The sequence below is a fragment of the Camelus dromedarius genome, chromosome 33, assembly GCF_036321535.1.
Source record: "Camelus dromedarius isolate mCamDro1 chromosome 33, mCamDro1.pat, whole genome shotgun sequence".
NCBI lineage: Eukaryota > Metazoa > Chordata > Mammalia > Artiodactyla > Camelidae > Camelus > Camelus dromedarius.
In genome coordinates, this window is record NC_087468.1 from 11,132,602 (window position 1) to 11,156,822 (window position 24,221).

The window sequence follows — 24,221 nt, forward strand, 5'->3', positions numbered from 1 at the left end:
CCCTTCTCCTTTATTCCTTTTTTATTCATTGTCATGAATTTTATAATGAGAGATCTGCTGAGGTGATCTATCAAAAATCCAGCTGACAGGTTGCACAACAATGTGAATGTACTTAATGCCTCTGAACTGTATACTTAAAAATGGTTAAAATGGTAAATTTTATTTTATGTATATTTTACCACAATAAAAAATTCCAGCTGATAGAGAAATATAATGGAAATAATTTTATTCAAAACAATTAGAATCCCATGCATCTGTAGATTGTCATTCTAGGTGAAGTAAGCCAGAAAGAGAAAGAAAAATACTGTATGATATCAAAACAATTAGAATCCCTACTACGTGATGGGTGATGGATTAGGGAGTGGGGAAGTAGGTGGGGCCTGGGATTGGAAATGAGTAAGATCTGCTCCCTGTGGTTCAGGAACTCCTAGACTTGCTGGGGAAACAAACACATAATCAGCTAATTGGGCTACATAATTCAGGGTGACACAGTGTAGTAGACATGTGTACAGCCTGATTTGCCTCAGTCTGTGAAGGGCTCGAATGTTACACTAAGGAGCTTGGATCTTATCCTATGGTAATTGGGAGGCATGAATAGTTTTAAAGTTAGGGTATGACACAAGTAGGTTCATTTAATTCCTACAATCTTATCACCAAGCATCTGCTTTATGTGGAGTGTGTAAGAGATTAATGCCTGTGACAGCTTTAATTTTAAAAAGTTTATCTGCCAGAAAATAGGCTTGTATTCATGCCTCTCCTACTAAATATACTTATGCTCAGGAAAGAAAGTTAACTCTGGTTAAGTCTGTGGGGAAGACAGAGACACAGACCTGGCAACACTTCTCAGAAATCTTTCTGTTACCAATTTTTGTCTAATACCATCATGATAGGAGAACATCCTTTGTGTGCTTTCAATTCTTTTAAATTTGCGGCGATTTTTTTGTTTGTTTTTGTTGTTGTTTTTTGTCCAGATTACCTTGGTAAATATTTCTTTTGCACCTGAAGAGAACGTGTCTTCTGCTGTTGCTGCGTGGAATTTGTATAAACGTCATCAAATCAAATTGATAGCGATCTTCAAGTTTTTTTTGTTAATCTGATAATTTTCTTGATAACTGTAAGCACTTTATGAATTTGCCTATTTGTCCTTTCACTTCGGTATCCTCCTAACTGATAGTTCTACACAGTCAGGAGACTACTACGGTAGAGAGGACAAAACGTTTCCGTGGGACTGGAAGAAACATTTTATCTCTTTAAATTTACTCTAGAACGCAGAGACAAAACGGAAATCACTACGTATCCCAGCAGGCTTAGCGGCGCTCAGGACAAATGCAAATAAGGGAGGCCAAGCATTCGGTCACGCCCCTTTCCTGGGTTGGCCAGGCAACTGGTACTCAAGCCAGCCAATCGGGGAGAAGCTCACCTGCGGGGGCGGGGACTCGACGATAGCCAATGGGACGTGGGCAGATGGTTCCGTGGGCCAATGGCTTGGGCGACGGGGTGGGCTTTTGATGAAGGGACGGCGGTGGGAAAGATGGCGGTGACTCTGGGACCCTCTGGGTGGTGGCAGCGGTGGCGGCGGCATTTGTCGGCTCGGGATGGGTCCAGGATGTTGCTCTTTCTCCTTTTGTTGGGGTCTGGGCAGGGGCCGTGGCCAGTCTGGGCGGGTCAAACGTTCGAGTACTTGAAACGGGAGCACTCGCTGTCGAAGCCCTATCAGGGTGAGGCGCCGGGGGGCGAGGTGTTCGTGCTCGGGGAGGGCTTAGGGACCTGAGCTCCTCGGTAGAGACGGGGGCGGCGAAGGGGTTCCTGTCCCTGAGGAAACTGCCGCCTGTGGATGGGGGCCCTTGGGGACTCTCGCCATGTTTGGGAGAAACGGGTCCTAGGGGCAGGGGTCAGCCTCTCCGCTTCCCTCCCAATCCTACTCCCCTCACTTGGCGCTGGAAGTTTCCAGCAGATCGAAGTAGGGCTCTCAGATGCCACTAGCGCTAGGCCTGAAAGAAGGGAAGCTTAGAGTTGGACAGGAGGAATGTGGGAATGAGAGAGAACTGCGAACGGTGGGAGTGAGGGCCACTCGCAATGAGCCGGGCTCTGGATGGAGCGTGGATGTGCTAGAAATAAAGCAGGAGATAGAACTGGGGTAGAACTTGCCCAGACTGAGAAAGAAGATAAAATTCTGTTGTCAGTTAAGACAATTGTTCTTCTCCAGTCCAGAACCCCTGTTGGTGAAAGAGGCTGGTTAGTTTTGCTCTGTTAAGTGTTCATAGGCTGGTAGGCACAGCTTATTAACCAGAAAATGTATATAGTTATCTGCAAAGAGGACCAAATCAGTGCAGATGGCTTAACTAACACAAGTCTGTTACCGGACTAGAGGATAAGGCGACAGCAAACAAACAACTCAATGTGCAAGAGGTGTAGACACTGCTGCTAAGGGTGATCATTTATTTACTTAGCAGATGCATCGAGTGCCTTCTCTGTGCTGCTCTCGTTGCTAATACTGTGGGTTATACAGACACCAGTTCTCATTCTCAAGGGGTTAATAGTATGAGGTAAGGGGAAAAGTAGCTTTACACTTAGACTGTTTAAAGAAAGAATGTGATTAAGCCCCAGAAGCCTAAGAGTCAAGCTCTTTTTGGTGTAACAGGAATTTTTTTTACTTCATGATGCTAAAATTTACTCACATAGAAAATGGGGATCTGAGCTATGATTACTATGGCATGGATAAAGTGATAGCTCTGATGTCGTCACCTGAGAAAGGCTTTGTGAAAGGATAGCTGTAAAGAGGGTAAGGATTTAAGATTTTATGAGTGAGAGAAGGTAGGAGATGGAATGATATCAAAGGGGATAAAGGATGATGACTCCAGCTTTCAGAGGGTCTGTGGTGGCTTTCTGAACAGTTAGTGTTGAAGAGAATGAACTGATCTACTTCCTCCCCGTAGGTGTGGGCACAGGCAGTTCCTCACTGTGGAATCTGATGGGCAATGCCATGGTGATGACCCAGTATATCCGCCTTACCCCAGATATGCAAAGTAAACAGGGTGCCCTGTGGAACCGGGTGGTAAGAATCTTTCTTCCTCCTGTGTTAGTGACCCAGAAAGTACTAGTTTACCAATGGCATATTGACTTAATTTTATTGTCTATCCCCAGTATTCTGCCTTCTGTGGATATCAAGGATTTTCATTTCAGAGATTAGGATGCCCTTCATAATGATATCAGATATTTAGAGAGAGAACTCTGTTGCCCTAATTATAACAAATAATTAATTTTGATTCTGTTCTCTTAAATGTCTTTAATTCCTGATCGACCTGATAGTATTAATTCTTGGAGGTTAATAAGTTTACTCACATTTAATTAATTTGCTTTGTAAAATAGAAAACTGTTCTTTTAAACTTATCCCAAACTTCATCCCAGTGTCCCCCCTTGTTATTTCACTTTGAAGAGTCTTAATTTTAAATATTATTTTCATGTAAAAGCCACGTTGAGCCCTTGGTCATTTTATTTGTCCTTCTCTGGGCCTTTTCTAGCTACATTGTCTTCCTTGAGGTATGGCGACAAGAAGTGAATGCAGTATTCCTGGTGTGGCTGCACTGTGATTTTGTACAAGTGTAAGATGATGCTTTCTTTTCGGTTTCTAGGGCTCTTTCTTAATCTTTTATGACCACTTTACCTTTGGGAGTGACCTTGGCATCCTTTAATCCTTTCTCTTGGGTTCTCAGAAGCTAAGAACTTACTTTCACATGGTTTTTATCATTAGTTGTAGATAACTGAATCTCAGAGAAGGGAACGATTTCTTTTCCCTGTTCATTTTCTGTGGCAGAGAATTCTGAAGGAGTAGAGGGATGAGCAAAGTTTCTACATGAGCTGTTTGTACAGGCTGGCCTCTTAACCCAGATTGTAGTGCTGAGCTCATTCTTGGAAAGAGTGCAGGGGGGTGTGTTCCGGTAGAAGACATGCAGGACTGGCAGTTGAAAGACTTGGGTTCTCGATCCAGCTGGGTCATAGACCCTCTGTGAATCCTCTCTCAGTTTTCAGTTTCTCCAGCTGTCAAATGAGCTTCATAATGCCTGTTCTACTTGCCCACCAGGGTTATTGTGAGAATAAAATAAGACAATAGATGTGAAGAAGCATTGGAAAGTTAAAATGGTAACAGAAATGTGCTGTTGTTATGTCATACATCTGTTTCAAGATGGAGGTCTATGGGTCATAAGTGGTTTTGTCCAAGGCTTGATACTGCTGTCTTGCTAGCTGTCTCTATTTAATTCTTTTATGTAGCAGCAATTCTAGTCTAGGGTCTAGTTATCCTGCTCTTTTTCAGGTTCTCTGATACCTGTATTTTTTTGTTATTTGACTATCAGAATGAGCTTTGGCATTGTTTCTAAGTTTTTGAAAAGGATGAATTTGTTTGAGCAGTGGTTCTCAAATTTGGTGGTCCACTGGAGTTGATGGCTGGGTCCCACCCCAAGAGATTCTGATTTAGTTGGAATGGGGTGCAGCTTGAACATTGGGATTTTTAAAATCTCCCTAGGGGGATCTAATGTGCAGCAAAGTTTTAGAACCACTGTTAGACATAGCCCTGAGCAAAACTGTATAGCATTGTGCTCCAGGAGGCCAAGGATAAGGGATAGGAGCCTCTTGGCTCAGTGTGAACTTCTCTGGCTCTGCCCTTTTCTGGGGTGTAACACCTACCCTCTGACTATGGGGCAGCTTCCTGCCGCTGAATTTCACTCTTCCCCTGAAATCTAAATGAAATAGCAGGAAGATAAGAACCCAGAATGATAACTCAGTGCCTGGGCTTGTCAGCGTAGGGTAAGCTATTGAAGATTTCAGGGTTCTTTGGTGAATTCAGAGGTATCCACACCCTTTTCATTTTGACTTTATACTCCTAATACTAACAGTTTTAGAAGATTTCCCAGAAATGAAAAGTGAAAACTGAAAATAATCTGGCAATAGCTATGTTGCTCAAGAGCCAGAACTATGTATTTGGAGAGCCTTTGGCTGAACCTGCTGGTCTGTCTGCTCTTCCTTCCTTTCTTTATTCATGGTGAACTTTAACCAGGAGCCTCTGTAAATCAAATACCCACTCTGGTTCCTTGAAAGTGTTCAACTATTGAGAACACTTAACCAGCCACTCACCTTCTTCTCCATTTTTCCAAGGTTTTGATACACAAAAGAAGAAAAATGGTCCATTTAGTACCTCTCTTTAATGTTTTTCCACCAGAGGCTGTCCCTGTGGTGGAGATGATGGTGTTCTCCTTTGGTGCATTTATGTTTCTTGGCCATGGGGTGGGGTTTTGGGGGGGGCACAGCTCTTATCCCTTCTTGTGGGAACTCTGGGTTGCTCCTCAGCTTGGCATAGGGCCAACTCTAGCTAATTAGAGTTGTTTATAGCATCTGCTAATTATTCCTGGAGACCTTTACATAATGACTTAGCTTATCTTATTCTTTTATAATGAATGAAGCTTTGACTTTTCTTTAAATCCACGCTTTTTAGAGTCTTTCTGTCAGAGGGGTGATCTTCAGTTGCAAATGAATATTAATTCAGCCACCTCTACTCTAGGCTGAGATTCTTTGCTGGGTGTAGGATCACAGTAGCCTAAGTTGAAGTTCTCTTGTCTTTTCCAACTTTGGAATGCTATCCTTTTTCTGTTGGGAGATGGTGAAGATAATTGGGAGGTTTATTCGCTTTTCATATTAAATATCCTATACTGTTGAATGGCTCAGTTTGTTTAATTGTATGACACAAAGACTTAGCAAGTTTTAGATTTCGGTTTTAACCCTTAGCCTCGTGTCTGCTGTGTTTGTGTTTTCCGAGCCTGTATGCTGCCCATGAGGGCCTGAGGGCTTCATGTTTCCTGCTTCTTGATTCCTGTGTCTTTTTCACTTTAGCCATGTTTCCTGAGAGACTGGGAGTTGCAGGTGCACTTCAGAATCCATGGACAAGGGAAGAAGAATCTGCATGGGGATGGCTTGGCAATCTGGTACACAAAGGATCGGATGCAGCCAGGTATGGGGGTTGCTCCTGTGTGGGGTGTGACAGGCCTGCTTTTTCATGTGCCCTCTTTTTGAGAAGGGCACGTCCCACAGTGCCAGCAGTTTTCCCTCTCCCTTGATGTCTGTGGATGAAGACTGGCCTGTCTAGTCTCTGGACTGGGGTCTGAGTCCTAAAAGCAGCTGAACTTGACTCATCCTGGGATGAGTTGCTAATCGGTAACTTCCGCTTTCCCTTTGAAACCACCCAGCCCGTTGGCTGGCTGAAAGCATTGGTTGTCCCCGACACTGACATTGGGTGAGCTGGTTTCTTCTGCGCATGCACAGTGAACGATCTCAGAACTCCTGAGTCAGGAAAAAGAAGAGTTACTTATTTTTCCTTGTTGTGCGGGAGCCATTGCTCCCAGTACATGGCAAACTCAGCCTGGTTTGACCTGATCGCTTTTGCAACAAGAGGTGGAGACTTGGGAATTCAGTTCTCTCTCAGGGGCATAGTCATCACCAAGTGTTTGTAAAGCAGAATTCTATAGGGGCACCTTAGCAACCAGTTTGGATCAGGGAGCAGCTGGGATGCTAAGCAAGTTGGCGCTGGCCTTGTCTCTTTCCCTGCCTTTAGCAACAAACAACTACAGATGTTTACTGAGTGCTTGTTCCAGGCCGTGCCCTTCACTGGGTGTTTTTACAGGTGTTTCCTCATCTTAAAGAGGCCTGTAAGTCATTTGGATTTCACTTATCCCTTCATCATAGTGATGTATTATTCCTTTATCAACTCTTGGCTTTATTTCACTGTTCATCACCTGTTCTCTCTCTCTCTAGGGCCTGTGTTTGGAAACATGGACAAATTTGTGGGGCTGGGAGTATTTGTAGACACCTATCCCAATGAGGAGAAGCAGCAAGAGGTAATGGCAAGTGTCAGAGCGTAGGTCAGCTGCACTGACATCACAGTCCTTTGCCTCAGGAATGTTGCTCAGGAGGGAACAGAGGGGAAAGAAAGTGAGGGGCTTGGTTCTATTTTCTTCATCTGTTGAACCTCAAGAATTGACATCTGTGTAAGGGTTTTTTCCTAGAGAGAACTGTTTGTGGTGTCCAGTCTTGGGAATGGCTGTCGTGAACAGCAGCTTTTCCTCTAGTGTTAACAGCATTCTCTCTTGTGCACGTTGTTAGGCAGCTGCTGGAACTGGGCATGTGCAGCTGGTTGGTGATTTGGTTCCTGGGCCGGCACCATAGCAAGCTGCATTTATGTCCCTCTGCTCCCCTGATGCACTGTGTCACTGCTGTGCTGTCTTCTGCAGCTTGCTCAGCCTTGCCAGCATCCTTTCCTTCTTCTTCTCACTTCTGAACAGCAGGTCTCCTCTCCTATAGGAAAGGCTGTCAAAGGAAATTGATGAAATCTCAACATTTTGTTGAAACTCAGTATCTGGCTGTTGGCAGAAGCTTCTTGCTTTTTGTTAGCTGACCCTCAGGGTCCTTTGGTACTTTCTTACACCAGCAACAGGTCTGTGCTCCCTCTCTCTGCCTGATGGCCCTGCCATCAGATGATCGGAAAGTGATTATGGCACGTTGTTGCTGGGTATCTTGTAGTTAAATGATATTTAGCAAGAAAGGCTGGATTAGGAATGGAGACAGAACTCGCTTTATTTTTTTCCCCCAAAAGATTTTTATGAAAAACTTCAAACTTATTTTAGAAATCGGGTGAACAGATCAATGTATATGCAACACCCAGATTCAGTAATTTTCACATGTCCCACAGCATTATAGAGGAGGTGGAAAGTGAGACCTGAGTTAGAGGAGCGGAACCTTTTGTTGTGGGTCAGTTGCAGAGTTGTTCTCCATGTTGCTTCTGGACTCCTCTTTACTCCATCAGTGGCTCTCTGTTTTTCCCAGAAGTAAATTGTTCAAACTCTCTTAGCTTCTGTTTCACCATCAGATAGGAGTGATTTTGGTTGAGAGGGCATATCTGATGGGCTTTATTTTGTAAGAAGAGTAGATGTTAATGGAAAAAAATCTGTTTCAGACATTAAAAATTGATATTTCTTTCCTGGCTCACTCCCAACTGCACTTGAAATTACCTGAAGAGCATTTAAAATACTGATGCCTGGGTCCCAAGCTTAGAGAGTCTGATTCTGTTTGTCTTAGGTGCAGTCTGGGCAACCTTATTTTCTCAAATATCTCTGGGTAAGTCACATATATCGCCAAGATTGAGAACCCCTGGACCAACATCAGCTTCTTGTTTCCTTATTATTTGTTTATTTATTAAATAAATTTGTTTATTAAAACTAAAATAAAAAAGAAACTAATAAAAGCAGTTTCTTTTTATTAGGTGGCTATTAGGTACCAGGTGCTTTACAATTATTATTTTGATGTTTGTCATTCTCCTTATAGTCAATATTACTTTTCCCACTTCACCAATGAATAAACAGAATCTTGGAGAAATTAAGTGTCTTGCTCAAGGTGACAGCCAGTATGAGGTAGAGCCAGAGTTTGGACACAGGTCCACCTGATTCCAGAGGCTGTGCTTTTAATTATGGTGCTCTGCCACCTCCCATCCATTATTTTCTTCTGCCAGGTTGATTTCCTTGAAAATGAAGACATTCATTATTCTCATATGATCTCCTCTGCAATTTCAGTTCTTAGCGCATATGGTCAGTGCAGAGCATAACCAGTAACTTCTTACATTGAAAAACCTGGAACTATCTTACAGGGTAAAGTCAGATATGTTTTATTAGTACCATGGTTTACTTTGACATTGTATTTAAAGGTGCCAGACCTTGTTCCAAGTGTTTGCATATGTCTTATTTACTTATCATAACAACCCTTTGAGATAGATACCATTATTAGCCCTACATTATGGGTAAGAAACTGAAGTAAAGAAAGGTTAAAAAATTTGTCAGTGACAGCTAGGTAGTGGGTTTGACTCCAGAGACTGCAGTCTCATTATTTTGCTTTGTTTTGAGCACCTAAGGGGAGGGTGACAAATGCGATACCTTTTGAAAACTTGGAAATGCCATGTGTTGAAGGCGTGCTGAATGAGGAGGACAAAAGAGAAGGCCAGGGGTGGGGTATGTGGAGTAATTCAGCAGATCCCACAAGGTAGTGGTAAAAGCATCTCTCTGGTTTCTTGTTTCCTTGTCACCAGAGTGCATTTGACCTTGGTGCTCAGTTTACTTCCTGCCACATTTATTTATGAGGAAATATGGGGGAAATAGTAGCAATTATTAATGCATCTGAGAAGTGGGTGAGGGAGTCTAGGATATAGAGTTTGGGCTTGGCTCCTGAAATCAGGACACTTTGTTCAAAATCACGTAACCTCAGTTTCCCCATGAGCAATATAGGAATTGTAGTTTAGGTGAGTAAGTCAAGAGCTTTAGTATTTGGACTAGAAGGTACTACCTGTGTCACAGTGAGACTGCCAGATCATAGATGGCTGTTAAAATGATAGTTGAAGAAATAGAAAATCTGGATATATCTATAACAAGTAAAGAGATTGAATTAGTAATAAAAAAATGACTCACAAAGAAAAGCTCAGGCCCAGATGGCTTCACTGGTAAATTCTACCAAACATGTAAAGTAGAAGAAATATCAGTTCTCAAACCCATACAAGCAAATCAAAGGAGGGGATGCTAACCAATTCTTTGAGGCCAGTATTATCCTGATACCAAAGCTGGACAAAGACATCACAAGAAAAGGAAACTACAGACCAATATCTCTTGTGAATATAGATGTAAAGGTCATCAACAAAACATTAGTAAACCAAATCTAGCAAGGTATAAAAAGGATTTGTACACAATGACCAATTGTATTTATGCTAGGAATTCACATTTGGTTTAATATTTGAACAGTAATATGATAGACCATATTAGTAAAATAAAGGACAAAAACCATGTGGTCATATCAATAGATGCAGAAAAAGTACTTGACAAAATTTAATAATTCCTTATGATAATAAAAATACTCAACAAATTAGTAATAGAAGAGAACTTCCTTAACATGATAAAGGGCATCTATGAAAATCTCCTAGCTAAAAACTCACTGTGAAAGACTGAATGCTTTCTCCCAAGATCAGGAATTAGGCAGGGATATCTGCTCTTGTTACTACTATTCAGCGTTGTACTGGAGGTTCTGTTCAGCACAGCTAGGCAAGAAAATAAACTAAAAGACATTCAGAGTAGGAAGGAGAAAGTGAAACTTCCTGTTTGCAGATGATATGTAGAAAATCCTAAAGGATTCACACACACAAAAAAACTGTTAGAGCTAATGGATTCAGCAAGGTTACAGGATGCAAGATCAGCATACAAAAATCAGTTGTATTTCCATATGCTTGTGCATTGAACAATCAAAAAATAAAAATGAGAAAATTCCATTTATACTAACATCGAAAAGAATAAAATAGTTATAAATAAATTTTTAAAAATCCCTTATACTCTGAAAACTGTAAAAAATTGTTGAAAGAAATTGAAGAAGAGCTAAGTATATGGAATGACATTTCGTGTCATGGATTGGAAAATTTAGTATCATTAAGATGGTGATACTCCCTGCATTGATCTGCAAATTTGAGGCAATCCCTTTCAAAAGCCTCGCTGGCTTCTTTGTAGAAATTGACAAGCCAATTCAAAAATCAGTATGGAAATTCAGGAGAACTAGAATAATCAAAATAATCTTGATAAAGAAGGGTAAAGTTGATGTGATACTGGCATAATGATAGACGTATAGATCAATGGAATGGACTTGAAAGTCCAGAAATAAATCCTCACATTTATGATCAATTAATTTTTGATAAGAGTGCCAAGTCAGTACAATAGGGAAAGAATCATCTTTTCAATAATTGGTGCTTGGACAACTGGATATCCATAGGCAGAATAATGAAATGGTTCCCTACCTCACACCATACACAAATATTAACTCAGAGTGGGTCAAGGAACTAAGTATGAATCATCAGAATTAAAAAGTTTTGTGCTTCAAAGGGTGCCATCAAGAAAGTGAAAAAAGACACCCCACAGAATGGGAGAAAATGAATGTAAATCACATATCTGATAAGGGACTGGTAATAGTTCTTTATAGATTCTAGAAACAACTTAAGAATTAAAAAGACTGCCCAATGGAAAAATGGCCAAAGGATCTGAATAGATATTTCCCAAAGAAGATACACAAATGGCCAATAAACTCATGAAAAGATGGTCAACATCATTAGCTATTAGGGGCATACAAATCAAAACCACACAGTGAGATGCCACTTACACCCTTGTCTTACACACTTGTCTGGCAAAAATAAAAAAGACAGGTGATAAACTAGGTGAAGATGTGGAGTAATTGAAACCCTCATACACTGCTAATGGGAATATAAAATGGTGCAATTGTTTTGGAAAACCATGTAGCAGTTCTTCAAATGCTTAAACATAGAGTTTATACGATCCAACAGTTCACTCCTAGGTATAATACACCCAAGAGAAATGAAAACATGTCTACACAAAAACTTAGATGAATGTTCATAGAAGCATTATTCTTAATAGACAAGAATGGATACAACTCAAATGTCCATCAACTGATGAATGGATAAACAAAATATATCTATACAATGGGATATCATTCTGCATTAAAAAGAAATAAAGCGTTGATACATGCTCCAGTGTGGATGACCTTTGAAAACATGGAAAGCCAAGAAGCCAGTCACAAAAGACCACATATTGTATAATCCCATGTATATAAAATGTCCAGCACAGGAAATCTATACAGACAGAAAGATGAGTGGTTGCCTGGTGCTGGTGGGGTGGGGGTTGGGGTGGGGAGAGTAACTGCTAGCAGGCACAGCATTTCTTTGAGGGGATGAAAATGTTCTGCAATTCATTGTGGTAATCATGCTGTGAATATACTAAAACCCATTGAAATATAGACTTAAATAGGTAAACTGTGTGGTATGCGACTTACATCTTGGTATTGCTAATTTTTAAAAATGTTGATTAAAACATGACCTGATCAAAGAAAAAAAAAACATGACCTGATCATCTTTTCTTGGCTCTGTGACGTCATCAGTAGATGGTCATCCGTTTCTCAGGAGAACCCAGATGTTGGTGAAGTTGCAGGGAACTCAGTAGCAGTCTTGGAGCAGGAATGTCCTTTTTAGTTGAAATCAGAGTCTGATGACAAGAGGCCTTCCTGGAATGAGAGCACAGAAGTGCAGCCGTGGCCCTCATCCTTCCCGGTGAGACCTTTGGGCCTCACCCCTGCAGGCAGAAGCAGCTGGAGGGAGAGTGGAGTGAACAGCTCACTGCTCTTCTCACATCAGGCCAGCCTGGAAGTTGAGTTTGAGGCACTCTCCATTTTTTTTTTTTTTCAAATGTGACAGTTGTTTTCCCTCCTTTGAAATTGGAAGAAAATTGACAATACTATACATACCGTCCAGTTTAAAAACAGATTCCCGCAAGTCTTTATCTTGATGAAGACACTGATTCCTCTTGGTCTCTCTGTTGTTGGTGGAGAGAATTTTTACGTTATTAAAGGAACTCCACAAGTTCTAAATTCTCTTGTTATTATGCTATTTGGATGTGACTTAGTTTTTTTTTTTTTCCCCTCTTTTTTTTTCTCAGTCCTAGGTGAGGCAGTGTTTTCCAAGACAGACTCCTTTGGAAACTAGGTCCAGTGAATATTGGCAACTCTCAGATGTGATTAGGCATGGAAGCTTAGCTTCACTGGTGAGAACTTGTTTTCAAGAGAAGTGGAAATGTATGGTTTTCTGCTAGAATTGAATACAGGTGAGGAGGTGACAGTGCAGGGAGGAAGGAGAAAGAAAGCAAGAGCTGGTGCTCCAGGGGACACAGCTTTGGGTTAGTTCTTTATCTTTCATTGGGTTTTGATCCTTTTGAGAATATGAAGAAAGTGATGGGCCCACAGAAAGATGCAAGTACACATAGGGTTTTACATAGAATTTCAGGAGATTCACGGGTCCCCTAAAGTAGAGCTGTAGACAAGATCTCCTATTCCATAGAGTTGATAGCTCTTCTCATTAACAAGAAGTGTCCACATACTCCCATAATGGTGGGTAGCAGTGAAGTTAAGGCCTACCTCCCAGGCTGTATTCTGAATCTTGATCCTTGTACTCTGGGTAGATGGGAGATGAACTTCAGTGTTTGGGACATACCTTGATTTTAAAGTTTCCCGATTTTAAAGTACTCTGTATTGAAGTCCCCATATTACATGATTTGGGTTTGTTCTAACGGGGTGACAAGTAAGATAAATGGGATTAAAATCATTCCATGAGTTTAAGAGATCATGGTAATATTCAAGTATGTGATGCTCTTCCAGGCAGTCAGCTGGCCTGGGGGTGCCACTGTCCTGTATCGTCCAGTTGAGGAGCTATGAGACTTGGGGACGGAGTTGCTAGTCTAGGTTAGTAGTAGTTTGAGGGCTTGTGGAGCAGGGGCCTTCTCGTGCTGCTCAACAATGTGGTGAGACTCTCACTGATCTTGTCACCCATTCTAAATGGGATGGGTGTTGCTGAGTTAACCAGTCACTTCCTTATCCAGATTCCTGCACAAAGGGTTAGTTGGATGAAGATTATGGTAGTACCAGCAACTTGCAAAGTTTTAAAGTGTCTCCCTGGAGGAATGGCAGTGAGTGTGTTCCACTTGTGATCCAAGGGGAGTGTCACGTGGAGGTGTGAAGGGAGAAGCTGTACAAGAGGCATTTGCTTTGTTAATTCTTATTTTTTATGGAAAGGCTCATTATAGAAAAATCAGAAAAGACTAAAAAATAAAACTGTACAAACATCTTTTTAAAAATGAAAACACTGCATTATATTGAATACTCTTTTTTTAAACCTTTTAATTTTGAAAAACTTTAGACATATGGAAAAATTTTCCCATTTTGATATAATTTCAGACTTACAGATAAGTTACACTAATGCAACAAAGAATTCCAGAATGTTCTTCACCCAGATTCCCCAAAATGTTACTGTTCTACTATCTTGGCTTTGTCCTTTTCTTTCACGTGTGTGTGTGTCTGTGTGTGTGTCTGTGCTCATGCATGTGAGTGTATTTTTTACTTGAGATTAAATTGCCTTCATCATGTTCCCTTAATCCCAAAGTCAGGAACTTCATATCGGTAAGGATACTATCATCTAATCCGTTGACCTTGTTTAGATTTCACCAGTTGTCCCAATATGTCCTTCACAGCAAAAGAAAATCCCAGATCCTGTGTTGCATTCAGCTGTCCTGTTTCTCCTTTCCTTTAATTTGGGACCATTCTCCAATATTTCTTTGTGTTTTCAGGGTATATTAGAGACCTAGGTTTGGGGGGAGGTTTTTTTGTTTGTCTGTTTTAGTTTTGTTCTTTTGTATCTAAGTATATACCAGACATTGTTCCGTAGTGACTGATCTTGAGAGCAGTGTAGCATAATGATTAAGCCAAGGTTCTGTGTCCAGACCACCTGCTTAATACCTGTGTTGTCTTAGACAAGTTTTCTTACCTGTGAAATAGGGATACTAACACTGTCTCTTCGGGTTGTGAGAATTAAATGAACGCATATGTGACCATTACTGAGTACAGTCCCGGCACAGAGCAAGCTCTCGGGAAATGCTGGCTGTTCTTATTCACCACTAAGTGACATCCCCAGGGACATTTTACAGACAGTTTGGTGGTGGCTGTTGTGGCTCTGTCCTCTCCCTCTCCTCTCTTGCCCTCCTTTTCTTCATACTAGGTTTCAGAGAGCAGACTTGGCCAGCTTACTCAACCGCGGTGTGGTCTGGGTTGGTAAAAACTACTCTAAGAGATGGCTCCTAGGTGCTGGTCCATGAATTCATATTGGATGGTAATAGTTTCTCTGGTTGAAGAATAGGAACAGTGAAGTGAATTTTCATAAATGCTAAATGTTTTATTGTTTACTTATTTATTAAAAATTATATAGTTCTTTTATTGGTTTAAAATGTTCTTTTTAAAAGTGATGTTTGTTATAGATAATTGTTCTGTCATTATTGTATTTTAATATATTTAGTAGACAAAAAAAGAAAAAGAAAAACAGAAAATACATACCCACAAGAAAAGGCAAACCGATTAATCCCCAGAATATTTTTGGAGATTTTAGAGGTCCATGGCAGCCAGTGGTCTGGGAATTACATGTTTGGCTTTGTGTTTATATATGAGCACCTGTGAACAATTTTTATGTATAGAAATTAATTAATTTGATTGGATGAACATTTATTGACTCCCCTGCTGAATATCAGACACTGTACTAAATGCTTTACAGATTTCATTTCATCTTCATATTAACCCTGTGAGCTATGTATTATTCTGCTGCTTATGGTGAGGAAATAGATTGTCAGAGATGATTTAATCCACCCAGGGTTACACAGCCATGCGTGATGTACCTGCAGTTAGAACCCAGGTCTCCCTGAGTACAGAGGGACGGGTGTGCTGTTTTCTTTAACCTAGTGGTTCACAACTTGTGCGTTTTGGACCTGTGGAATTTTAGCATGGGATCCGTACATCCATAAATTTATGTGTCTCTATTCAATCAAGATGTGCTGAAGGTACAATACCATGTGGAGGGTCTTTTTTGTTCTTTTCTTTCTTTTTTTTTTTAAAGTGGCTTTTGTAGTACAAAAAGTTGAAAACATTTCTCCACTCTACACCCTATTGTTTGGACAGTAGGTAGAAGTTCCTCATTTTTGGTGACTCTTAAATTAGGAATGAAACCAGCACCTTTGCCTGAGTCAGTGTGATTCTTCAGCCTTTGGTTCTGGCTATATATAGGCTGCTGTGTGGAATTAGTGGGTACCCAAGAAACCCTTCCAGAACTCCCAACTGGGCGTAGAAGTTAAGATGGCATTTAACGACTTACTGCTAACATGAGGTGTAAAGTTGAAGGCCAAGTCATGAGTTTCTGAAGTAGACAGAGTCCAGCTCGAAGCTGTGTCTAGTGGCCTATTTATTACATTGGGCTGCATATCACAATTGTCTGTGGTGCTTTTTAAAAAATACACAGTCCCGTGCCCTGTTCTCAACTTACTGAATGAGTCTCTGACTGCAGGACCCACATGTGTGTGCAGTTGAAAAGCTCCCCCAGGTCATCCTGAAGCCCAGCTTACCTCTGGCTGATACTGGATAACCGGACGCCTCGCCAGCCTTGGGAAGAGTAAGGCCCCCTGAGGTTGGGGATCCTTGTCTGAGGCACTCCCTTGAAAGTTACGCCTGAAATTTCTGATTCCGGTTACTGGGGTTGATAAGTGAAGCAAGCCGTGGGATCATCAGAGCTCCCAGGGGCATTTTTAATCCCTTCTTTTCCCTAATTGTTCACCGAAGTTAGGAATTTTCTCGAGAGAAGCCATTTCTGTAAACTGCTTGATAACATACTCATAACTCCCTCGTTCTAAATGGTAGTTGTACAACAAATGGAGTTTTACGGCAATCTAATCGTCCCCGTTACATTTCATACCTTTCTGTAGTCCTGTTCCTATTCCACCAGCGGCATAAGAACAACAGCCGGGGAGCTGCTCTGAGTCCTGCCCTGAACCCTTCACGGTGGCTGCAAGGCCGGTGTGGTACGGCCTCTGCTGCAGCTCACACCAGCCTCTCCTTCACCAGCCGGGTTTCGGACACCCCTGTCTTCCTCTAGTCCTTGAATGTGCCAGTCTCATGCTTCTTGTGCCCTTGGATCTTTTGGTGGACTCCCTCTAACTGCTTGGGTCTCAGCCCAGATGTTGTCTCCTCAGAGAGATGTTTCCTTGTCAGTCTCCATTGTATTACTTACTTATTTTCCTCATACTGTTTACCGCTGTCTCAAATAATTTTATTATTTATTGTTTCTCTCTTCCACTCTTATGTCAGCTCCACGGGAGCAGATACCTGTCTTTGTGCCTTTGAGCTCCCAGCCTGGCTCATAATAAGTGCTCACTAAGTATTAAAGGATGGAACGCTCTGGGCTCTGCACCTCTGCCCACTTCCTGTGGGGCGGGGCGGGGCTGGGCTGAGCTGGTGTAGGTATCTCTTGTCTTTGTCATTTAAAACTGGAGCAAAGCTAAACACCCTTGAACCGTGTGATTTTTCTAAATCTGTCATGCTGCGGCACTCCCACAGGGCATTTTCCTGCCCAGTGTTGTAGGTCAGACTAACAATAACTATTAGGAAATGTATGTCCACAGGGCTCAATTAGAGGGTAAGTGAGCCTTTTGATTAGAGTTAATTTGACAGTCTCTCAGATGGTGGGATTTTTGTCTTCTGGGCAAGAGCTAAATCCTGAGATCCTGGGCAGTAAAGGACATCTTGAATTTGGAAGAATTTAGCCCTATTTGTCACTCCCCTTGCTACAGAAATACTGTAGTCTGGTTACAGACAAAGTCATGGCCTGGCCTTTGGATTATCGGAGACATAGGTGAGGCCTGCCTGGAGAATGTGATGCTGTGTGTTTATAAAGCTTCCGAGAGCTTCAGGACCCTCTGTGGGTTAGCGAGTTCTTCCTAGTGGACCCCTTTGAGAATCTGATGATAGCACCAGACCCTCACCTGAGAAAATGTACAAGCGCCTGTGCGTAGAGTTTTGCCTGTAATTCTGAGGGGTATAAGGACTTGCAGAATGCCCTCCGTGGGCCCTAAAGTTCTGTTTGGGGATTTAGATTGGCTTGCTCATTGACCGCAGCTGGGTCATAGCACTTCCATGGCTGTTTCTTTCTGACTCGGTCTCCTGTCTTCTGTGCCCTCTCTTGTTTTTATAATAACCTGCTGGACCCTCTCAGGCCCAGAAGAGGCGATATTCTCCAGGAGTCCAGGTACTCAGTTCTTGACCCACCCTGGCCTTCCCTTACTCCCTCTGTGTCCGTCCGACATTTGCTGCTGTTTAGAATCCATGTGGTTCTTGTCTCAATTCACTAGTCTCTGATTTCAACTGCATCTCCACCTTGCATGTTGATTGTTTAGGACAGTGAGGAACTCACCAAAGAAGTGGCATGTCTCATGTTTCCTGTCCTCCCATCACCCTACCTCTCTGCACTGCCTTGGCACTGGGCTTGTTCTGGAATGGTTAGCTCATCATTTCTAAGGAAGAACTTGCTCCACAACTCTACTGGAGAGAGAGGGCCTCAGAAGTAGGTGGGACAAGGCGTGGGTACGGGGACACTTCCAGTGGGAGAACCTCATCATGAGTGTTGTTGGAAGAAGTTACGTGTGGATGAAGCTTAAGTGGGCTGGAAGATCTTTGGGCTAAGAACAGTCATCTGTGGCTGGAGACCACCACCTAGCAGCCTGGTTCTGGCACTGCCTTTTGTGAATCCTAATCCATTTAGCATCATATGCGTACAGGATTTTAGAATTTGAAAGATGCTGTCCTGAATGGAAGGATTTCCCTGATTGATTGGTATTTTCAGAACACCTGCGGTGTGCAGAATACTTACCTTGCAGGGCGGGGAGGAGGGATGGAGTTAAGGTGGACACATGCAGAGAAGCACAATAAATGATTTTTTTCCTTCAAGAAGTTTACATGGCAGTCAGGGAGATAGTTATGTACACATAAGAAGAAGAGAAACACCAGTCTTGGGTAAAATATAAGTGCCAAATAGTGATCTCTGGGAGGATCTCAGTCGGACTGTACACTGTTAGAGGGGCCATTTCAGACCCACCCCAGATGGGCAGCAAGGAAGATTCCTGAAGGCAAGTACAGAGGTCAGTCGCTTCTTGGCCATGTCCCTTGAGTGACCATCTGAGTGTGGGTTCTCGGGGGCTGCTAACGATGAGGCAGAGTCAGGAGCTCAGCTTGTGTGCAGAATTCCTGCTGCCGTCCACACAGGCGTTCCTCCGAACACCTCCTTACCATCCTGCGTTTCCTTCCCTGCTTTCCCAGCGAGTGTTCCCCTACATCTCAGCCATGGTGAACAATGGCTCCCTCAGCTACGACCATGAGCGGGACGGGCGGCCTACGGAGCTGGGGGGCTGTACAGCCATCGTCCGCAACCTCCATTATGACACCTTCCTCGTGATTCGCTATGTCAAGAGGCATTTGACGGTGAGTCCCGGTTCTGGACCCGTCAGCGGTACGGGCTGGCTCGCTCCTGTTTCTGTGGCCTGGCCCTGACTTCTCTCTTCTTTTTGTTCTAGATAATGATGGACATCGATGGCAAGCATGAGTGGAGGGACTGCATCGAGGTGCCCGGGGTCCGTCTGCCCCGGGGCTACTACTTTGGCACCTCCTCCATCACTGGGGACCTCTCGGGTACTGCCTCGTGCACTCCTTACTTGTCACGGCTTGATAGGCAGACCTTGGGGAGGCTCCTCAGAGCAGGAGCCAGATGAGCAGAGCTCTGGGAAGCAAGTGCCCTGGGAGTGCTTGTCTTCCTGCGTTCTCGTATCCACGTCCCTGAAAAGCCCAGGCCGGGCTTCTCCCAGGACAGTTGTCTCCAGGAGGTGTTGGCGCTGACGGAAAGCAGTGTTTGCCTCTCCATCTGGCCAGCTCTTCCAGCCTGGTTTGAGTCCTGTCCTTTCCTATTTCTGGTGCCACTTTTTACAGTCAGGTCCCTGTCCTTCCTCCACCTACAGTTCCTTTCTCTTGACAGAGCTTTTCCTTGACTCCGCCCTCCCTCTTCTAACTGACCCCAGACTCTCCTTTGTGCTCAGACCTTTGAATGTGATGTGTGTGCAGATGCTTGTTTCCCAGCCGCCCACCTCTGTGACTCCTCCCCCGTGGTGAATGCTGCACTCGGGCCTGTTTCTCTGCCATGCTGTTAGCACTCTTCTCATAAAAGTTCTTTGTTTCATTGCTGTTCTCAGTGTTTGCTCTTTGTCCTGCCTTCAGCTCGTTTGACTGATTATTCTTGCCTTCCTTGACTTATGTGGCATTAGCAGTACCTGGCTCTTTCACTCTTCTCTCTCCTGGGTTTTCTTCCTACCTGTTCTGAACTGGAAGCTTCTCTACATGTGCTTTTTCTTTCCCTTGGTTTTAATGTCAGTCATATCATCTTTTGAAAAGAGGTAAAGAACTGAACTTTTGGTTCTTTTGATTAATATAATTTATTATGAATGACGCTGGTATGAAAGGACTTTCTTGTGGCCAAAAGGAAGGCAAATACCCATCTGAAATGGGCAGCAGCTGCTCAGTTCCAGCCATTGTTGCCAAGAGAAAGTGTGGGCTCAATGAGGCCATGTCTTCTAGTTTTTCAAGAGAAGCTAGAAATCTGAATTTTTTTAAATGAAATTTGATTTTTAAAATCCTGGCAACTATTTTTTCTTTCTTTTTTTTTTTTTTAAATCAACTTGCTTGGGATATGCTTTCCACATAACAAGTATATAGCAGGAAGAGTTTGACAAATAGTTTCATGTACGTATTCAGCATCACAGTCAAGATACAGAGTGTTTCCATCGCTGCAGAAAGTTCTCTTATGCCCCTTTGCAGCATTCCTCCCTTACCAAAGGCAACCATTGATCTGCTTTCTGTCACTTAGGTTAGTTTTGGCAGCTAGTTCTAAATACTGTGCAGGTGGGCCAGTGTGGGACATCTCACCTTGGCACAGGTAAGGGGGGCACAGGCTGGAGATCTTTGCTATGTCATCTCTTTATGTGACTCAAGTTGAAAAAGTTGTCCTTGTCTACAAGTTTCCTTTGAGCTTGCAGGTTCTGGGACCTGCTCAGTTAACCTCCTGTTGTACTTTTCAGTGGGAACATTGGAAAGTTGTTCCCAACTGTAAGAAATGGCCAAAGAGAATTTTTTGTTTATCCAAAGGAGTCCTTTGCTCTCAGTTTAGGGTAATGCCTAGGTTAGTATATCCATGTTCTCTGCCCACAGGATAGCCCTAAATACAAACTGTGTCTTTCTCTTAAGGTCTTTCTTGTTGACATCTTGCTTATTTTGCTGTGGATTATTGGAAACTGCAAGCAAGTTAGGACACATCCCAGCTGCCCCAGTGTTTGACACCCTTACGTTGTGAGGAGCATTGCCCTGGCTTTTTATCCTGTCCCATGGTTTAATCTCAGCCCGACTGAGAAAACATTTTTCTAATTGAAGGTGATTCCAGTTTTTTCCTACCTGGGGGACTCCTAAAGAGTCAAAGAGTCCAAGCAGCCGTAGATGCCATCCTAATAATAGAAGTGGCAAGAAATCCAGTCCCCAGTGACCAACCCAGTAGGACTGAGCATCTCTAGTACTCACATTTGTGGTCTCTTAATACCAGTTCCCACTAAGAGGGACAAGAACTTGGAGATGTGCTGATGCCAGGTCTGAGGGAGGAAATATAAGCTGGAAATGTCCTAGAGAAGCAAGAAAGATCTCAAAAACTTCTGGTGTTCCTGTAAAAGGACTCAGGAACCAACTTGAATAGGCTCCCACTGGACAAAGATGGGTTGATTTGAGCATCCATAGGAGATACAACTTCAGTGTATTGAAACACATCAAATGTGTTTGAATCTATGAGCTTATAGTGATACTTTTTAAAAGGAGAGAAAAAAATTGAATCCCTAATTCCTTGATCCTTCTCGGGTAATTAATAGTGGGATTCAGGGTCATGGTTACAAGGAGCTGCAAAGAATTAGGCACAGTCCCAAAGGGAAGTGTGTTCTAGGCCACTAGCTGTGCCCAATCATGGCCTATTAAGCAGCTGTTCTGAGGCCCTTTCCTGTCACTTCTGTGTGTCGTCCACATTGAAGGGAAGCTGCAGGGCCACTGTGTCTCCTCTCACTGGAAGGTTTTACATATGATAAGGGGTTCTTGTATTATCCCTAAATTTTAAAATTATATAGGTAATGCATGCTTGTTGATAAAAACTTTAAATTCGGGATAAGACAGTTTTCCTGTTCTCTATCCTTACTGTTAAATGAGAATCAGAGGTTTCAGTTACTGTTTTTCAGGTCATTCTTTGTCAGCTGTGGATCAGCTGTCTCCTCCTGAGGAGGCTTGAATAATCCTTGCTCTTTTTCTCTGTAGATAATCATGACGTCATTTCCCTGAAGCTGTTTGAGCTGACAGTGGAGAGGACCCCGGAAGAGGAGAAGCTGCATCGAGACGTGTTCCTGCCCTCGGTGGACAACATGAAGCTGCCTGAGAGTGAGCCCAGGGGAACCCGGGAAGCTGTCTGTCAGTGAGGAGGAGGTCGGAGGGCTGTGGGCGGGGGTGTGGGGGTCCCAGGTGCCTTGCAGCACAGCTGGCCGGGCTGGCTCCGTTCTGTGTTCTCTAAAGAATGTGGAGCACTTGCCCCTGCTTTTTCCCTTGTCTCCATGTTACAGATGAGCAGACAGGGGGCCACTTAGGTTTCAAATGGAAGCATCTGGAAAGGGAGAGTCTGAGCTCCAGGTCCAGAAATGGGCGTCTGAACCTGGGGACTTGATAGCTTGTTGGGTGGTCCTTCCCACCTGGGTGGGCTCCCTGATCCTGACTTGCTTCTCTTTTGCTTCCTCAGTGACAGCCCCACTGCCGCCCCTGAGTGGCCTGGCCCTCTTTCTCATCGTCTTCTTCTCCTTGGTGTTCTCTGTGTTTGCCATTGTCATTGGGATCATACTCTACAACAAATGGCAGGAACAGAGCCGAAAGCGCTTCTACTGAGCCCTCCTGTGGCCACAGCCTCTGTGGCTGTCACCCAGAGGGTGTGGGTGTGGGCGGAGCAGGCGCTGGCCTGAGCACATAGCCCGGCGGGTCTTCTCCCGTCTCCAGCAGCTGGCCAGGGACTCTGTTCTGTCACTGGAGCTTCAGATGCAGGGATGCTGCGTTTCCATGGTCATCCGTGATGACGTCTCACTCTGGTTCGGGAGGCCCACCCCTCCCCCAGGGTGACGCTGCTGTGACGTGCCTTTCCCTACAGTCCCACCACTTGGAAGTGAAGAGGGATGGAGAGCATATAGGCTGTGATGCCAGACCACATGAAAGGATTTCACAGCCCAGGCCGTCTTGTTGAAGACCCTTGTACTTCATTTTTAAATCTGCAAAGAATAGAAAACTGGTAACTCTTCATACCTTCCAGCCATCCATCCACTGGTTTTTGCTTTTTGTCTAAGCCTCTGTCCATCTGAGGAGCTTTCCTTGGAAATCTGAATGGAAACTTCTTCCCTGCCTCACTTTGCTCTCCCTCCACTCATTGTCCTCTGCAGATGCAGCCTGAGCTGGAGAAGACATTGGGATGCCTCTCTGTTGGGGCCCCGGGGCTGCAGAACAGACTTAGGTTTCACTGACCCTCAGCAGGTGGCCACAGGGAGGGGGCCTTCTGCTTTGGCTCACTGCTCAAGCCTTTGTTCTCTAGCATGGATCTTGGTTCTGTTGGCGTGTTCATGACCTTCCCAGTTAGGTCCCTTCAGGCCCTTGATCAAATTTGGCTGAAAGCTGGTGTGCAAGTCCAGAGAAGCTTGCTTGAGAGGCTTCACGGATGCAGTGGGACTGACTGAAACTGACTGCTCCACGGTTCGATCCCTAAAGCAGCATTTGCCATGTGACCCAGCCACGTGGAGATGTTTCTGGACTCCGGAGCCTACTTAGCTTCGTGTTTTGTGTTCATCGTGAGTTTTGGAATCCCATTTGGAGTGTTCAAAATATAAGGAAGTTTTCTTCTTATAGCCTGAGCTTGGATACTCCCCAAAGAGGAACACTGGCTTCTTTCTCTTAATGGATAAAAAGCAGATGTGGTTTTAAGTCTGGGAGCAATAGACCCTCATTGTCTGTGCCTGGAGGAGTTCGTCGTCACTGAACAGCAGAGCTTGAGTGTCCTCCTCTCTGGGTCACCCCGATTCCACTGCCTTACCTGACGAGGGGTCACGTGCTGCTCACCTGTCTGCCCCGGGACGCCACTGCTCACAGGCAGAGTCTCCCGGGAGGGCCTGAACTCTGAGCCCTCTTAGCCTGTGCTTCTGTAGCCTGACGGAAATTCTTAAAATGGCTAATGGAAACCAAACCTGAGCTTCTGATTGAGTGTCCTTCCTTCTAGGGGTGGGTTTGGGGGAACATCCAGGCCTCAAGTCCGTCAGCCCTTGCCGTGCCTTGTGGGTTGGAAAAGCCCTCTGCTCAGCCCGGAAGGGAAGGGGTCACCCTGGCTGGTAGAGGGTTTCCCTTGTCTTTGGTTTTCTTAGATCCTTCCCAGGAGCTTAATTAGGCCTCACGGGTGGCAGTGTTCTCCTGCAAGTGGGGTTACAGTGGGACCTTCCTGACCCCCTCTGCACACAGGGCTTGGCCTTAGGACTGGGTAGGACTGAAAAAGCAAATGGCTGTTTTGTCTTTCTGAGTTCAAGGGCAGCTTAGCTAGACCCCTGTGGTGGGAGAACTTGTGAGCTGGCCCAGGCAGGGGTGCAGGA

The 24,221-nt window shown here is 43.8% G+C and overlaps 1 protein-coding gene across 5 annotated transcripts; it reads left to right on the forward strand.

The window, feature by feature from the left end:
* Nucleotides 1-1,510: 1,510 nt before the first annotated feature.
* LMAN2L (lectin, mannose binding 2 like) lies at nt 1,511-23,824 on the forward strand. 5 transcript variants are annotated; one of them, XM_010984494.3, is made up of 9 exons: nt 1,511-1,718; nt 2,937-3,055; nt 5,884-6,001; nt 6,802-6,884; nt 17,705-17,737; nt 18,805-18,966; nt 19,059-19,173; nt 21,874-21,993; nt 22,346-23,824. In XM_010984494.3, exons 1-9 carry the CDS (start codon nt 1,532-1,534, stop codon nt 22,486-22,488), a joined length of 1,080 nt encoding a protein of 359 aa, XP_010982796.1. In that variant the 5' UTR covers nt 1,511-1,531; the 3' UTR covers nt 22,489-23,824. The 5 variants fall into 5 exon arrangements, with proteins under 5 accessions (XP_010982796.1, XP_010982804.1, XP_064337965.1 ...); XM_010984502.3 differs by lacking the exon at nt 17,705-17,737; XM_031441174.2 differs by lacking the exons at nt 6,802-6,884; nt 17,705-17,737 and adding an exon at nt 3,522-3,602 and having other exon boundaries at nt 1,697-1,718.
* Nucleotides 23,825-24,221: the final 397 nt, after the last annotated feature.

Bases quoted from the DNA above. Each gene is read 5' to 3' on its own strand.
- LMAN2L (XM_010984494.3), top strand. From the start codon at position 1,532: ATGGCGGTGACTCTGGGACCCTCTGGGTGGTGGCAGCGGTGGCGGCGG. The intron at 6,885-17,704 runs GTAATGGCAAGT...GGACCCTCTCAG, and splicing joins ATGAGGAGAAGCAGCAAGAG to GCCCAGAAGAGGCGATATTC. The intron at 17,738-18,804 runs GTACTCAGTTCT...CTGCTTTCCCAG, and splicing joins GATATTCTCCAGGAGTCCAG to CGAGTGTTCCCCTACATCTC.